Source organism: Lepisosteus oculatus, chromosome 1 (genome assembly GCF_040954835.1).
Source record: "Lepisosteus oculatus isolate fLepOcu1 chromosome 1, fLepOcu1.hap2, whole genome shotgun sequence".
NCBI lineage: Eukaryota > Metazoa > Chordata > Actinopteri > Semionotiformes > Lepisosteidae > Lepisosteus > Lepisosteus oculatus.
Genome location: NC_090696.1, coordinates 28,470,707 through 28,488,103, shown reverse-complemented (window position 1 = coordinate 28,488,103; position 17,397 = coordinate 28,470,707). Strand labels below are relative to the sequence as shown.

The following is a 17,397-nucleotide window of genomic DNA, read 5'->3' as shown; positions in this document are numbered from 1 at the left end:
ATTTCCCTCATGGGATCAATAGAGTATCTATCTATCCTAGTGTGCACACCATTAACATCAGTCCATATGCAGGAATGACAAAATGATGGTCTTTCCTGCAAATCACAATAAAGATGCATGCCTGTCATGTTGTTCTCATTGTTCAAAATGCCCTTGTCTTGGGAACTGCTTCACCAATTCTACTGATTTTGGCAGATTTCATTAATAAGCATTAACAAGCTGCTTCTCATTGCATCTCACGAGTTGCAGCAATAGTTCTCCCACCCACGGGCGGTCACAGCCATGTTTTTGCATAATTCAAACTAGCATAGACAGGAAGAACTAAGCTGACGGACTTGAAACTTGGCTGATTTCCTCATCACCTGTTTGGCAATGTGCACTACCCCTATAATTAGCAATAGTTAGCTGGTCTTCTTTAACGATGGTTTAACTAGCTAACTCTGAATTTGGTGAATATCATTCCAATGGCAATGCAACCACAACACAGCAACATAGAGTTTTTGCATACAATAGGATTCCTGCTGGAGAGGTCATTTGTTTTGTCATCTGTATCAATCCTGTACCTACTCAACAAATTATGTTTCTATCAATTAATTTAAAAAGATCACATACGTTCAAGTGTTTGTGGTTTCAGCCCGATCACTACATTATTCAAATTCAATCTCCTCTTATGAACCATAGCACGGATGGACATGAAACTCCAGGTTTCATCAATACTCAGACCTGCACCTTGTACTTTCTATGCCTACACTAGGTCATCACCTGCTGTACAAAACACAGCCAATAATACAAAAAGTTTTAGCATCAGAAAATAGTAAACAGGGACAAGCTTGTCCACTTATTAGTGTTTTAAGGTTATGCTAGCTGCCCTGAAATCTCTGCGGTCTTGACTTTCCTTCCAAAGTGCCTCAACTTACCTTTTAGCTCTTTCCGTAACTTGGCAAGTTCATTCATCCATCGAAGCACCTCAGGGTTAGCTGCCTTGTCACTGTGAGAGGGCTGAGGGAAAACAAATATGACAGCTCTCGTGTTCAAAGGAACAGAAATGCAGCAAATATTGGATGTGTAACTAGGAATGTATTTTAAACAGTTTAGTAGATGTTAACTGTACAGAAATATTTACACCAGATTTTGAAATATTTTCATTCCCTTGCCGATGTAAGGAAAGTATTTTCATGAAAAACAAAATGAATGATTCAGAAAACACATTATCTAAATTTACTGATTTTCAGTCGGGATCATTAAGGTGACTGCCTTTACTGATCAGTCACCACCAGTCTCTTAAGGGTTTCCTCAACTCACCCTGTACTTCCTCTCCTCCTCAAACTTCTCCTCATACTTGTGAATCTTCTTCTTTAAGCTGTGGATCTTCTTGGACAACTGCGCGGACGTTAGCTCCTCTCGGTCCTCCTCACAAGAGCCAAGTGAAGAGCTTCGCCGACGGCTGGAATTGGGAAAACAAACAGTAAGGCTACAAATAGCTGTTCCTTAATAAAGGCAAGGTACAGTCAGCTGTATGTGCAAGGGGACAAAACAAAATTAATTTATAGGCTTTCTGTGTCACAACTACAAAACAGAGATTGCCTTATTTTTCTGTTTATTTTTCTATCTGTACCTGACTTATCACGTGTGACTCATGATGTGATCAAGTGTCAGGAATTCCAGACTCAATACACACATAACAACATCCATTAGACACAGGAAACTACCAGCGTAGGTTATCCTATAGCACAAAATGTTATTCAGAAACCCTAGATTTAAAGGAGACCTGAAGTCCCAATTTCTCAGACATGTTATTAAATCTCAGTAACAAAATAAATTCAGTGACAGTATAGAAATTGGAATTAAACATAAAATTGTGAACTTTGTGAAAGTACTGTAAGTTATCATGTTGTCACAAACTCGCATTGAGTTCCCACAAATTGTGACATGAAGTGGCCCTTCCTGCTCACTAGTCTCTATAATAATGTGATGTAATGTGATGTGTGAGTGAATAAGTACAGGATGTGTAGCAGACATTTCACTGCAGAAATGTTCCCACGTGATCTGCTTGCAGAGTTAACAAGTACATTGTTGGCAAAACTGTCTAAAACTCAAGAGCAATATTTCTATTGGATTAGAAGAGAAGTATTCACATGCCTGCTTGTTTACAATGTAATAAGGCCACTTCACATCACCTGAAGTTTTGTTGCCTCGTTCTGAATCGCACAACATGGTGCTGCGCATACCTGGAAATTAAATTAATTTTGAGATGTAATTTGGAGGTTTTACAAGTTACTGTGGCTCCATTTTATGTAGGTTAAATTTTAGTTTTATCGTGGTTTGAAATGCACTCATCAATGCCAGTTCTTTCTAACCCCGACTTATAAAAATAGCCCTGCAGTTCCCCTTTAACAGCACCAAAGTCTAGAGCCCGGAGTGATGAGGCTCTCAGCCTCACCTCATGAAGGAATGAGCATTGGGCGGGGAGGGGGGGACCTCGGTGTCATCCAGGTACTGCTGGCTTTGCCCGAAGGCGTAGAAGCGGGGTGAGACCATGGGGTCGCTGTCTTCTTCCAGCAGCTGCCGGATGAGTCGGCCCCCCGCCTGAGGGGAGAGACGGGCCTCGTCCCCATCCGTGTCCTCTGTGTGCCACGCTGAATAGGCCGGGATGGGCTCTGTAAAGCAAAGATTCTTGTGTCAAGCACAGCGCAGGCAATGCTCTCCAGTTAATAAAACAGACGACATTACACAATTCTCATGGCAAATGCTTTAACCTAGCATGCAAGACCTTGATTTTTTGTTGCTGACTAAATATTCTTTTTTTTCTGCTAAAATTTGCGCAAATGCTAGGAAATTATTAAAAATTAGAATTGCTTTAGAATTAAAATACATTTCAGGACATGTCAGTCATTAAATTTGATAGTCATTGACAAATTGATTTTGAGTTACTTAATGGTAGTTCACTGGGCAAACGAATCTCTCTCTAAATTGTTATCGACTCATGTTTTGTGGACTCTAGAACTGTTGTAGCATTGCATTATGCAAATTGGAATGTTTAGGGTCGTATTCAGAAACAACACACAAGAAACACTGAAAAAATATTGCTTTACATGTTCAGTTTAACCAGTGTCGGAATTCCTGGAGAAAGTAAAATTTTAAAGTTAAAAGATTATCAATCTAAAAATCATGCATATATATTGTCCAGACCTTGTATGGATATTCATCTAGTGCTATATTTATTTCTTTGTAATCTTTTACATTGAAATTGAACTTTACATTGAAAAAACAAACTACTTATTTTTTATTTACAAAATTTCTGTCAGAATAGTTGTATTAGCAAATCAAGGTTAAATAAAACTCTAGGTTAACGTGTCTGAAAGTTTGTTGAGTGCTTTTGTCTGAAGGTGTGAATTTACTAAGATACCTCAATGCTTTCATTCTGATTTGCTGTGCAAAATGGACTCATCCTGTTTGATGGTTTATAGTCTTAGAAGAAATCAATGTCAGTAGGTTAGAATTGATTGAGCAGATTTATTTATGGATCTAAAGAAGTAAACATGCCACCCATTTAAAAGAATTAGAGAATGGAAGCACAACCAGTGAAGGAAAAGACAGTGAAAGAAATAAACAAATGCAGTGTTTTGGCTCTAAATATGTACTATTCAGCAGGGAATTAACCTCTGCTTGTCCCGTTATAGCTTTCATGCTGATGTAGTGTCTCCACAAACAGTGCATAAGGCTCTTTTTTATTTTCACAAAATGAGCCAAAGATCAGCATTTAAAAAAGAGAACAGGAGGAACTTCTATTCACAAAAGAAACCGCGTGAATCTAGAACAAGCTGTTTAGCCGTGTTGTTGTAGCTGATATCCTGGCTTCTTTTAAGAAATGGTCGCACAGGATCCTCAGATCAATGAGCTACTAGCAGCTGAATGGGCTAGGCTGGCTGAATGGTCTCCTCTCCTGTGCAGGTTTTCATATGTACACATTACAGTCTATAATCAATTAGGATAATATTTCCAAATATACTTTTAAGAAATATACAACTATAACCTTTTAATTATTTTATGGATGATGGGTTTCACAAAAATAATAGGTTTTAACCTTACAAAATATATTTCTATGTGTATACCTTGGTATAACGTGTTAAAAGAAACACTCAACTACCGTAAACACTGCCTTTTACTTGAAATATTTGCAGTGACTATAAAACTACAGTAGTAATTAATTGAACACTGGATACTTTGGAGAAAGAGCATGTTACTGAACTTTCCTGGTCTGAAAGTGAAATGTTGCTTACACTGTTGTCTAATACCTTACACAGTGTGCTCAAAATCACATATTATGTACTGTATAAAGAATAATATAGTGTATATTATATATTATTGTATATTAACTGATCATACAGTAGGTGAGTCGCCACAGTTAATATACTGTATAAAATCTGCATGCCTATCTTCACAAAGCTAGAGGAAATAATTTAATTTAAAAAAGACATGCCCTCATCACATTATGCCTGAATATTAATTGTATATTTTAAGAATGAATTTGAATGTCATATAAATATACAGTTAAGAAATCTCTAAATAAAGAGGGGATGTTTCAAAATCACAAACTGGTATTTCAAATTGTATAATTTACAGAAGAATTCTGGCAAGCATTATGATTAATCAAAATAAGTTACTGTAGTTATTTTAGTTAGTCTATTCTTCACAGACATGGACCTTCATATAAAGGTTTTTTTTTTTTAAACAGATGTTACATAAGATACATTCTATCATCCATACAGAAAAGATGCCAAGCTTTGACAAACCTAAATCAAGCTTCTATCTACAGTTTATGGTTATGGGCAAAAGTATATTAAATCATACATTTAATGAACTTACTGTACTATATTTACTATTCTATAAACACTTTAGACAGGTATTTTTAAAATTTAGCTTTACTTATTTCAAAACTGCATATGATACTTGCACAGTAATAACTGGAAAGACTGATGCACTGTATAGGCAGAAGAAGTAGGAACCACACTTTGATCATTTCTCCACTTAAAGCTTGAGAAATATACCTGATGGGGTTTGTAGGCATGTCTACACATGCCCCAGCAAATAAGGAAGAAGGAGGTGTCGCTGTTTATTACTTCAAGGGCACAGGGGATAAAGGTTTTTATCCATTAAGGGCATCTTTCCCCAGCGTTTATCTCTGAGACACTTACCCTCACAGTAATTCTGTTGCCAAGTGCTTTTGAAATCAATGAAAGGGACAGTAAAAAAAGATGAATCTAACAAGAAAAGAAATGGAAAAAACACACATGAGAAGGACTGAGACAAAAAAAGAATCCATTGTCACAATCCCACAGGATTGGCACTACAGTAGCTTGTGTACAACAAGAAAACAATAATAAAACAAATGGATACACATATATGCATCCTAATAAGTTTGATTTATTAATAGTTAAAGAAACACATAATAACTATAAATAATAAATATATTTAAGATCTAATTTCTCTATGTACCCCCGTCCCCCAACAAGGATTCAAATACTACGTACAACTCTGTAGCCAGACAGGATCAAGAAATTAGGACTTGCAGTGACGCAAGATATTAAGAAGCCTCCCTCTAACATTCCTGCAGCTCCACAGTATAACTGACACGTCAGCAATATGTATAAATACCAGCTGTTGTGTTTCTCCCCATCATATGTCAAACACACAAAACTTTCCTCATGCAGACCCAAAATCCAGTATTTTGTGTCCTCAGGTCACAGTAAAAACCTTTTGCCACTTAGTCAGATGTGGTCTTGAAGGACAAAGTCTTGAAATTTGAACCTTGAGTTCATTGTTTCTCTAATATCCATAAACAAAGCTCTGTCATTTATTTATTCCTGTTTTTCCAGTTTGAAATATACAGTTTTATTTTTATGGTTTCCTCAATTAGAATGTTCTCAAAGGTTAGAGTATGCAAAGTACTTATTTGAATTTTATTTTTCAAAACATGGTACAGATAGATGAAAGCAGTTAGCTTATGCCAGTTTCTAATGGAAAGGACAGAAAAATAAATTTTAAGTACACTAAAGTTAAAATGAACTAACTGGGCTCAGTACCTAAATCGATTGTAATACAAATTAATGTATGTAATAATTATTTATGACATAAAAGTTCTTCCTTTTTTAATTAGAATATTTCATTATTTCTGTTTATACTCTAACCCCTAAAAATTTTGATGAGCCACAATCACATAAACATAATAAGAAGTCAACAAACTACAGTGTAATTACATGTGGAAATCCCTACAAGGACCGCCAGCTGAATAAAGTGTAAAAACTAAAATTCCCATAGCGAGAAATGAGATTTTGTACAATCTGCAAAGACTTTTAAGGGCAAATGAACCACATATCATTCGCAAACACTTTTCAGTTCTTGATAAGACAAGGGAAAGCGGTCTTTAGACAATTTCATTTCATTCTAATTCATGTAATTACTGACTGACAGTGGGTCATATGGCTTTCGAGATGTTTGAGGCAAAGTTCCTCAGCCTCGTCTCTGCCACACTCTCCCTGACTGAGGAGATTCTTGTTTGTTTCTCCATGCTTCCCCTGCTGGGACAGGAATTGTCTGGAACAACCCTGATCTCACCCACCACCTGCCACTGTCCCCTCCTCCCACAGAGCAGACACTAGCCGCATGTCCAGCTACTACAGCCAAACCACAGCTTACTGGAACTCCATGGATGAACAACAGGCATATGCACATACTGTATAAGGGACTTCTCTTCTCAACAAAAACCAGATAATAACTGTTTTTTTTTCTCTGGTGCACAAAAGATGTTTCTCTCAATCTTTAATGGCAACAACACAATATAAAATTATAAGTTGTTATATTGCAGTGTGCGATGTTTAACTGAAAAGAAGAGATTTTCACTTATTACATTTGCCTAAAATCCTATACGGTATCATAACTGACTCCTGAATGGGGGAAAAGCAGCTCCACTATATCTTAAAATGAAAATGAATAGCAAAATCTTCAGACTGTAATATAATGCCCTAAAAAACCACAACATTCGGAAAAAATGGCATAAGCAAATAATAAAAGAGAAATGCAACAACAAATGTTTTCTGAGTATTCGACAGTAAATTTGTTGTTATCTAGTTGTATAAATAAGATTTAAAATGGCAGTAGTATTCTAATTAAAGTTATCACTCTGTTTAACAAAGCTATTTTAAGTTCTTCAAATTGTATTGGGAAGATCTGACAATACAGTCAGGTTCCAGCATTATAACTGGATTCGGTACACTGAAAAGACAATATTAAATATTTTTGTTTCCCTGAGGTTCGTGTTACCAAGGTCACAGGGATGGTAAGTCACTCTTGTTGTTGTAAATTTAGGAAATATAACTTTCTGTCACAGGAACAAATGAAGAAGTTTCAAAAAGCAAGAGGTACTCGATCAGGTCTGCTATTTTGTGTCAAACTGCTAAAGGCTCTCTTTCAGTTTGTTATGGAGGCTGGACATCTACTTGAGAGGGAAAAAAGATCCAAAGAGCAAAACATCATAAACTCTTTACTGCCCCCTTCCTCCCAAAAAAAAGCTTGAAAAACATGAGTAGTCAGTAAAACCTTCATTGCTTAAATAGATTAAGTAACTGACAGAAAAAAACGCATTACTAAAGTTTCAAAATAGGCAAAACCTACAATGAGTAACCTAAGTTCTATTGCACTCTTTTGTAACAGAATACACACTATTTATTTTTGGGAAATTAAAAATTAAAATCAAATTCTAACATTCAGTCTAACTGAGAAATGTAATAATGTTCACCAATTAAATGGATTCAGACATTAACTGCATAAATCAGCAAGCACAAAATCTAGAGAAGTGTTCATTGAAATGTGTCCAGTCCACCATAAAACTTACAAAGGACCTGTATTCCTAATCTTTGCTTAACCAAATAATAAATTCGCTGGCATCACTCCCTTGGAAATACATTGTCCATGCTTGTTTTCAATGAGGGTGTTGCGCATGTAATGCACGGTCATTTTTAAGCAAGCAAATTACACATTTTCTCATTTGAGGTATTACGATTTTCAAACTTGATCAGAATGCTGCACACACAATAAATGGGTTTTACATTTCAAAAACAATTATTGCCTCTTCAAATATGTATCAATCAATTGGTAATTCACATCCTCATTTATACTTAAATCTCTTCCCTAGGTGAAACTTATGTATGTTGTAACCACAACAATGCAAGACATACTGTACTGGTGATCCTACATGCACCCCTAAGTAACCGCCCTTCTATATTCAGCATGGAATATACAGGAGAAGGAGCCTTTGGAAAATGAGCAATAATTTGTATTTTAACAAGAACAGAATACAAAGGTGAAAATCTTACCTCAAGTTTTAATTTCAATAGAAAAAATGCACCATTTTAAGATACAGGCTTTGGAGGTACAGTACTTTCCCAGCAGCAATCCATGTGTCAAAAAGAAAGAAATCACAACAATACCTCCCCAGTTGCTATCCTCTGTCAGGGCTGACAAATCCAGCCTGGGAACCTCAGGCACAGAGCCTTCTTCACATGCATCAGCTTCTTGGTGTCTTTGTGTCTTCGCTGTCTCGCAGCCAGTCTGAATCTCCTGGATCTTCATGGCTGGAGTCTGCAGTGATCAACAACAACAGCAGTTGCACTCTCCTTAAGTTCAGGAATACAGCGTCTCCGCCTGCCCCTGCCTTCCACATCCAACGCAGGGTGACCCCTGAATGCTAATTGGTCACCAGGGCTGGCCAAAACATCCGCCCATCTGTCTTCCTGAGGTTTTTTTTCTCTCCCTGTCTCTGCATATGCTAACAGCCACTATGAGCCCCTTGAGCTGTTTGCTTCAGCAAGCCAGTAGAAAAATAAAGAGAAAGTGCAGAGGATTACTCCGTGCCTGAAGGCTGCGTGTGACTTTTTTTTTTTGCAGCAAGGCAGCTTCAAGCGTTCCAGCTTGCTTTCTTCCTTATTGTGAAACCCAATGCAGCCTCAGGCTTATGCTCAGTCTCTCACTATGGCACTGCTAAGTAAAAGCTAAGAATATTGGCAGTGTACGCGAATGCATTCATGCACACGGATCAGGCTTATTTCAGTCAGAGCCAGCTATGCTGCATGAACACTTTGTGATTTCCTGTGCTTGTAATGTTCCTGGGCGTGGAACTTGGCTATTTATGGAACAGCCCTGGGTACTACAGGAGGAAACTACATAAATGTAACAGGCAAGAGTACCGCTGTTTTCAGCTGGATCTGGAAGAATATGCACTGGAAGGAAGCCAAGGCAATGAAGCATAAAGTACTACATTTCTACTGAAAAGAGGTGTCGCCCTTGTGTTCCATCTTTTGCCCTGTAATGAGAAGGGACAGCTACTTTTTTGCTGTTGAGCTGTTTTGTTAGCAAAAGCCCACAGAAAATTTCCACTATCCTAGACATTTTCACTTGCACCAGACTCATCCTATTCTAATTGTTAGTGCATTTTTGTAATCTGTGCTGTGTTGGTTTGTTTCTGGCTGTGGTAAACATTTTCAGTTTGCAGAAGCATGTTCTCTCATTTTGATTAATAAGAAATAAGCATACTATGAATAAGCATAATAAAATTACACACTTGATTTTTAAAGAAAGTATCATCTCTTTGACTTTGATTTTTCATTTTTCTAGTCCACCATTTCTGTCTTTCTGTCTGCAAATAAACCCTTTATGCACAGATGCTCAAGTCTAAACAACGTCCTTTTTTATTTTCCAAAACAAAGTACAAAATAAAAGCCTGATGAAAAAAGCCATGTCATTTACCATGCTTTGATATAATTGTGTTTAAATACAGGCTCTAGGGTCTCCAGAGCATAGAAACTTGTTTAGGCAAACACTTGAGAACAACATTATGCTGTATTGAACAGCTTAGGGCAGGGAACGCCTGTAACCCATATACACAATACAATCGCTGGTTTGATAAGATAAGGCAAACAAAAATAAATATCTGTTTCTTTTTTTCTGAATTAACAGAGGACATAATTTAAATACAAAATGATTCTAAACAAGACACCTGCAATACAGTGGAACTGATAGCTCTTAAATGAGGATCATATCACCCCTAACAACGTACTCCAAACACACCATATTACAACACTACACTAAAACATTACTGTTGGGGGCAAGCCAAACAAATAGTCTGTTCTAAAAAAAACACCACAACTCTGCAAGGCACTCCTTGTAAGACATACATACAAATGTATAACCATTTCACTGCTCAAGGCGAGATATGTCATAAGTCTCTTAACGACAAAACCGCCGTATGTGGCTGTCACCTTGGTATGCTCTCTGGCATTGTGAACCAGTCAGAGCTAATTAATACCCTTGAGTTCATTACTTTTTGTCTGCAATAACTTTAAAATAGCATATGACACGTACTGCACAAATGCAGTCTCAGGCAGAAAAACTATAGACCAATGGGGATTTTTATATAACTGATTATGAAACCAGTTCCCTTCTGCCATTAGTGTTGCTGTTCATGAGGTCAGAGAAACCCCCTGTTATCTGGGAATGAAACTGTACAACATAAATCTGTGCAGTATGCAACCCAAATGTTTAAGATGGCATAAAACACTTTTGTTTATATGGACTGAATCTAAACAAGTGTATAAGGAAGGAACTATCCCATTCACCTGCAACAAGACAGACTTACTAAAACTTTTGAATTAACAAACAAGTTGCAAATGAATTCTGACTCTGAATTAGAACATCTGCAGTGTAACTCACATGAGAATATTAGCTACTTTTGACCTATTTTCTACGCTTCAAGTATAATATACACTTAAAGAACATACACCTAAGTAGGAAAGATTGTAGCTTTTTGAAACTATCAATTGATCAAAAAGACCAAAGACTGGACAGACTGAATTATTGCAATGTAATGATGTCCATTACAGGTCAACAAGAGTTGTTCTTCCTTTCAAATCTTTTAATAACTCTGACATCCTCATTGCTTTTGATTTGCTTTTATTGCTGCAAATTCTGAACATTAATCCAAAACAATTTCGGAAAGGCACTTTATCGCAAACACCAAGCATATTGAATAAACTGATACATCCTGTTATATAAAGTTGGAAAGGCTTCAGTCAGATCCTGCAGAAAACATGATTTTATTGGCTGTATACGCTATGTAGATTGATCTTGAAACACACAAGACCGCGGACTCTAGCTCCTCAGTATACAGAGTAAAAAGCACATTCTTTGCAGGATAGTAAAGTATTTTTTTTTCATTTCTAGCAAATTGTGAAAGTGGAATTGTTTTTTCCACTCATGCATTTTTGAAACTATCTACTGCTTGCATTCTAGCCTGCCATCTTCTTTGTAAATCAACTTATAAGCACTTAAAATAACCATAATGCTTCCCTTCAAAGTCTATCATCCAGGAAAAAAAAACTTTTGTTCCCCACAAAGAAACAACAGAGAAAAAGTAATGGCTTTAACTATGCAGCATAAACTTCAGGAGCACTTTAATTTTATGTAATAAGAGATCTGCCAGGATTCTGATGCTTATTTTCACAATTATGATGCTGTCTACATACATGCTAAACTTAAAGTTATAGCAATATAAACTAAAACCCAATCACATTTAAAAGGCAATGTGCCACACCTTGTCATAAACGTAAACACGATACAGCAAATTTACAGTACATTAAAGAAGCAAACCATTACATAATTTTTTAATGATTTTGTTTTATATATATATACTGTACTACATACATTGAGCTCAAATTCTATTCACTACTGTTGAAGTACAGTATATGCAATCTTTAGGCTTAGTTGAGTGCTATTATAATTATAGCATAATGGTGATTTGCAGCAGCAGACACTGAAAAACATACCATATTACATACAGATGATTCAGCATACTCTAGGGGTGGCCTGTGTAACCTAACACTGGGGATTCACAGGGGGAACAGAATGTTCAGAACAGCTACAGTATAGAATAAGGAGTGTATGGAGATAGAATTGCCGGCTTCCCTTCATCCCCTTTCCAGACAGCATGAGTACTGCAGTACTAATGACACTAGACACTGTGATCTGATCCAGAGAAACAACTTCTGTTATGCACATGTTATGTACACACTATTTTGTTTTCTTTACATCTCCATCTTTACTGACTGAAGCATTCTTGTAATTCCTACAATAAATCAATGTAGCTCAACAAATGATTTTAAATCACTGCAGTAAACCTTATTTCACCTGCCTGCTATTCTAGACCTAAAATCAATAGTGTTGTAAGATGTTGTTCATCAATTTATGTGAGTGTTTATATCTGTCATATTCAAAGCATTTAGTATGTAAAGACTCAAATCAAAAACAATTCTCACTTTGTTTATAATGTAAAACAAAAAATACATAAAATCTTAATTAGATTTAAAAATAGATCAATTTTCATGAAATGGCTAACTGCAACAGTTTACATTGCTGTTTAAAAAACTAAAACACTAACTTCATGCCAGAGAGTTAAACTAACAAAAAAAACTAAAAAAATCTGAATATTTGAATATTTCAAACAAAATTAAAAGAAATAGGAAATTGTCCTATTTTACAGTAACATTAGTGTTCCTGGATGCAGGATAACAATATTGTTGAAATCATTAGAGCTTTCTAGGAAACCCACTTTTTTAGTACTTAAATTTTCTGCATTTGTAATTTTCTGCATATAAAAATATTTGAGGAAAACCACACACAAAATACAGAACTGTTTTGCTTTTTACAAGCATTTTATAATCATTTGATGCTTTTACAAGCACAAAAGCTTTATAAATAGGACAAAATGACTAAAGATTAAATTAAGAATGAAATTACATTTACATCTGTTTTTAAAACACACAAAAATGGAAATAACTTTCATAAGAAGAAATTAACTGGATTGGCCGTTGTTATGTAGTTTATTCTTTTAACATGAAATTCCAGACTTAACTGAGAAACCTACTGTTGAAAAATGACAGGGAAAAACGCACCTTGGATAACGGTAATGCATCGTCCTCAGTTTGATTGCCCTTTCTTAAAAATGAAAAGAAAGCCCAGTTTTAGAATTCCAGTAACTTTTAAACTTCACATTTAATTTCACTAACATCACATTTCACTATCCTTTGCATTATTATTTAAATCATAAATTTAGCTTAAATTAGCCATTTTTGAATTTATCTCAGGTTTAGCTGATCAGATATGCAAAATATACCATTCTTCTTAAACAGCAGTTGCAACACAATACTGCTATGCTTAAAACAGCAATCTCTCCCTTAGAGATTATCCGATTATCATATTCCTGAAAAGTAACAGTATCTTGGATATACAGTACAGTACCTAAATATTAAAAGAAAGCTGCTCTTGCAAAGATCTTAGAATTCAACTCATAAACATCTTAACACTGCGTGTGTTGCGTTTCTGGTGAACATGTTTTCTTTAAGAATCATAAACGTCCTAGAAAGATAATTTTGACTCATGAAAGCCATTTGTTATTTTAATTAAGAAGCCATTGTTATGAGAAATAATCACGAGTGAATAAGTTTCAAATAAAGCAAAAACAAAACTTTAAAGCTTAAGATACAGTATGCAACACTGGAAGGCTCACCTAATAATTGTTCATTAAATATATTTTTTTCACACAAATGTATTAAATTATTTTTGTAATCCTACCTTTTTTCTTCTACAGACTCCATGTTGCTGGTGCTTGGTTTATCTTGTAGTCTAGATGCTCCAAAGCATTCCTGTATTGAGACAAGTACAGTATTTAGGAAAAGGACAGTATTTGAATGGACAATAAAATGTTCAATAACCTTCAGCATTCATAGCCAGAATACCAAAATACAGACAGTGCCTGGTGTTCATCAACACATGTTTCTACTACATTAAACCAGGTATACAAATATTAATAATTTGAAAAATCAGAATTTCACTTGAAGGTTGGGATGAATAAGATGTGAAAACATCATGTCAATGTGACAACTTTGTATAGGAGGCAGGCCAATTAAACAGAAAAAAATAAATCCACAATACTAATAATCTAAGAATAAAAATATCTAATAAATAAATATCTAATAATCCAAGACGTATTCAAACTCCCAACAAACTTATTTGAACAAATGCCAAATTAAGTGTTTTTCAGAGCTCCTTTCACTTTAAGATAATCAACTTATTAATGCCATTTGTACATATTAAATATTTAATATTTACATTTAATAAATATGTAAGATCATTAATCTTTACAAGTATAGAAAATTAAATCCGCACTGTCATGTCTTTTTGGTACCAGAAAATAAACACATTAAATAACAGGTATTTAACCTTCATTCATTGGCTGCCCCTTGGCATCTTACATTATAGCATGGACAGAAACCAAAAATAAGCAATCAAAATATAAAGGATAAAAATAATTAACAACAGCTCATTGTAAGACTTCTGCAAGAAAGGAAAAAACACAGCAACATATTAACCTAATTTAATTTCATTACATTGTTTTGATGTTTTAGGTCCTTGTCAGATAAAATCAAATGATAGTAATAATAATATATCTTTAAAAACATTTAAAAATGGTTCAGGACCTTTAGAAAAACATTATTTGATAACCTTGCCCGAGCACTTTACATTAAATTGTGAAACATTATTCACTCTCTGATAATTGGTATTTGTGAACCTGACTTGCCAACAAAAAAAAGCACTCTTGATTCCAGGAACAATGTAAATCTGACCTTACTGCTCTGATTCGAGGCAACATGTAACCTTCACCTTAATGCCACAACTCTTTTTTGTTCCTCTGAAACGTAGATATAGGTTGAACTGTGCTTAACCTCCTAATGGCCTGGAAATAGCTGAGGAAGCATTCCACACAAGGTGTTGCATCAGCAACACCCCTGCCAGCCCACACTAGCTAAATGACTGCCACTGCTGCGCTGACAGACACTGACTGGCTTTTTTAAGACTCCAAGTCTTACATGAGATATTGTACTGAACAACAGCTGTGTTGAACCTATAGGGTGACCTCCACATCTCCACTTTAGGAGAAAATCCATATGTCTAGAGGAACATGGTGAGGATTCAAATTATATAGCAAATACTGCAATACTTAATTAATTCAACAGTTAAACTACTGTAAATAATAACTTTATATACTGAGAAAACTATGTACGTAATGTCAGTTCTTGTTCTTGTTCAATGCTTGATGGTTAGTGTACTAAAGGTTTCCACCAAACAAGCTCTAAAACAGGTCTCTCAGAACTTTTTTTTTCAAATGGGCTGAAATGGACTAAAAGGCATCAACATGTTTTATAATGGGCAAACAATCACGCTTGAGTGGTTTTGCAAATGGGTACAGTGTTACAAAGGCATGTAATTACCCATCAATTAACTTGATCATAAGCCATGTTGCCAGTAGCACTAGCCTGTGACAATTACAATTATGACTCTTAGGAAACAAAAAGACTACAAGTAGAGAGAAAAACAAAGAAAACAGATTATGTAAGAGAAGAGTTTAAAGCAATAAAATTATTGGCTAATATTTAATTCAAGAGCACAGTAAATTGAAAAATGTGCACACCGCAGCAGTTTCATATCAGCCTGTTCTGCTTGGCTTGCAGAATACTGGGATGCTTACAATGGGGCCATCTTGCTTTTTGGTGAGCGCCAAAAGTTTGGAGTTGAACTTGTGCTTCTTCGGTCTCGTGCACTCCTCAATGGTACCACTGTTTCGCTGCTTCGTTTCTGCATCTTGCAGGGCCTGCTGTCCATCTTCACTGCTGCCGGGCACTGAAGGAATGTTCTCCTTATTGATATCTTCCCTAGAAAATGAAAAAGTGCCCTTTTTCACAAAACAGAATCAAAGAATAGAATTTAAGGCAGATTCGGTACACTTGCAGTTTTATCTGTAAGTGAATCAACAGGTCTTTTTAAAATTTGCAAGATTCAAGCAAACCTGTCTTACGCAATCTTTTTGTGAGGTTAGGTAAATTCTGTTGTCTCAGGTCTCAGTGCCTTATAAGCCTCAGCCTAACATTCATTATGAATTATCCAACAAAATGTGACTTTATAACTTTGAAAACAGACTATAAACTATGTATTCAAAACACTTAGGTGGAGAAATTCCTGTTGTTTCCTAATTAAAATGCCTAACTGATTTGAATATGGGGCCATGTGTTTTTTTCTGAATGTAAATATTTGTTCTTTAATTTTATTTAAATGTTATTACCATTTTATTACCCTACAACCATTTAGTCATTAATAGTATGCAAGTTAGCCTTCTGTCAAGGAAAACAAAAAACCTGTTTGTAAGGAATCAAAAGTCAGACATTGTGCAAACGAATCTTGCCGATCTTACTATGAACATTTCCTACCACAGTAACGACGGATTCCATGCTGGATAACATTTTTTTTAAAACTGGCACTGTCTGACGTCATGAACAAAAACAGCCGATCTCATGGGTTCCAGGATTTCAAAAACATAATTCCCAATCCCATCTTAGCTGCATTAAAACTACATAATTCAGACATCCGGTGTAACAAAATTTTGTTATCGTATAAGAGCAAATGAATGAAAATAAATCACCCCATATTATGCCATTTTATATCCACAGATGGTGCCACAGATCCACAGTCCCCGCCAAGATATTCCAGACAGTGTTTTACCATGGCAAATTTGCTTTTTTAAGCAAAATACCATTTTCAGCATGATGACAGAAATCCTATATTTAATCTCCTCCTGAATTTTTTAATGTGCTTTTAATTATAAAACATTGTGTGCACTGCATGGATTGAAATGAACACAACATTCAAAATAATTTCCTACCAACACATTGTACCATTTTAATATAACATTCCCTGATTTAAATCACACACCTTTAACTTCTGTATAAAGCCTAACATTGTTTGTCTTTTGAATATGATACGTATATAAAATATAAATAAGGTATTTGTGTAGCTTCCTCAAGCTCAGCATTCCCCATCTTAAATTAAAAGCTTATGTTTGTGCTACACTCATGTAACACTCTGCACTTGTCAACAGTAAATGCCTTCCCCTGTGTGTTTGCCCAGTCTTGAATGTTGCTTAAATCTTTTTGATTTCCTATTGGGCACTATCGGAGAACCTGACTGTTGTACTACATATTCCAATAGATACAAAAGACCAATGATATCAATTAAAAAGAGCAGTAGTCCTAATACAGAACCCTGTGGTACTCCACTAATTGTTAAACTTCTTCTTCTAACAGAGCATTTACCCCTCATCTGTATAGTATTTTCCATTCATAACCTACTTTAAAAACCTACCATCTCCAACTTTGTATGACGTACTTTATCAAATGTCTCCTGTGAAAGTTAACATACCATGTAATTTAGATTACACCCTTATCCAAGGAAATGCGC

General features: G+C 35.5%; 1 protein-coding gene across 4 annotated transcripts in view; it reads right to left on the bottom strand.

Moving 5' to 3' along the window:
- fam13a (family with sequence similarity 13 member A) overlaps positions 1–17,397 on the bottom strand; it is a 100,765-nt gene that overhangs the window by 9,697 nt on the left and 73,671 nt on the right. For 2 of the 4 annotated variants that reach the window (XM_015344645.2, XM_015344647.2), the window contains exons 12-19: positions 15,635–15,818; positions 13,681–13,751; positions 13,002–13,044; positions 8,487–8,637; positions 5,196–5,261; positions 2,441–2,657; positions 1,303–1,444; positions 918–999 (exon numbers count right to left, since the gene is read on the bottom strand). In XM_015344645.2, the coding sequence (XP_015200131.2) occupies positions 918–999; positions 1,303–1,444; positions 2,441–2,657; positions 5,196–5,261; positions 8,487–8,637; positions 13,002–13,044; positions 13,681–13,751; positions 15,635–15,818 (956 nt within the window). The remainder of the gene's footprint in view (positions 1–917; positions 1,000–1,302; positions 1,445–2,440; positions 2,658–5,195; positions 5,262–8,486; positions 8,638–13,001; positions 13,045–13,680; positions 13,752–15,634; positions 15,819–17,397) is intronic. The other 2 variants (XM_015344646.2, XM_015344650.2) reach the window with 1 other exon arrangement.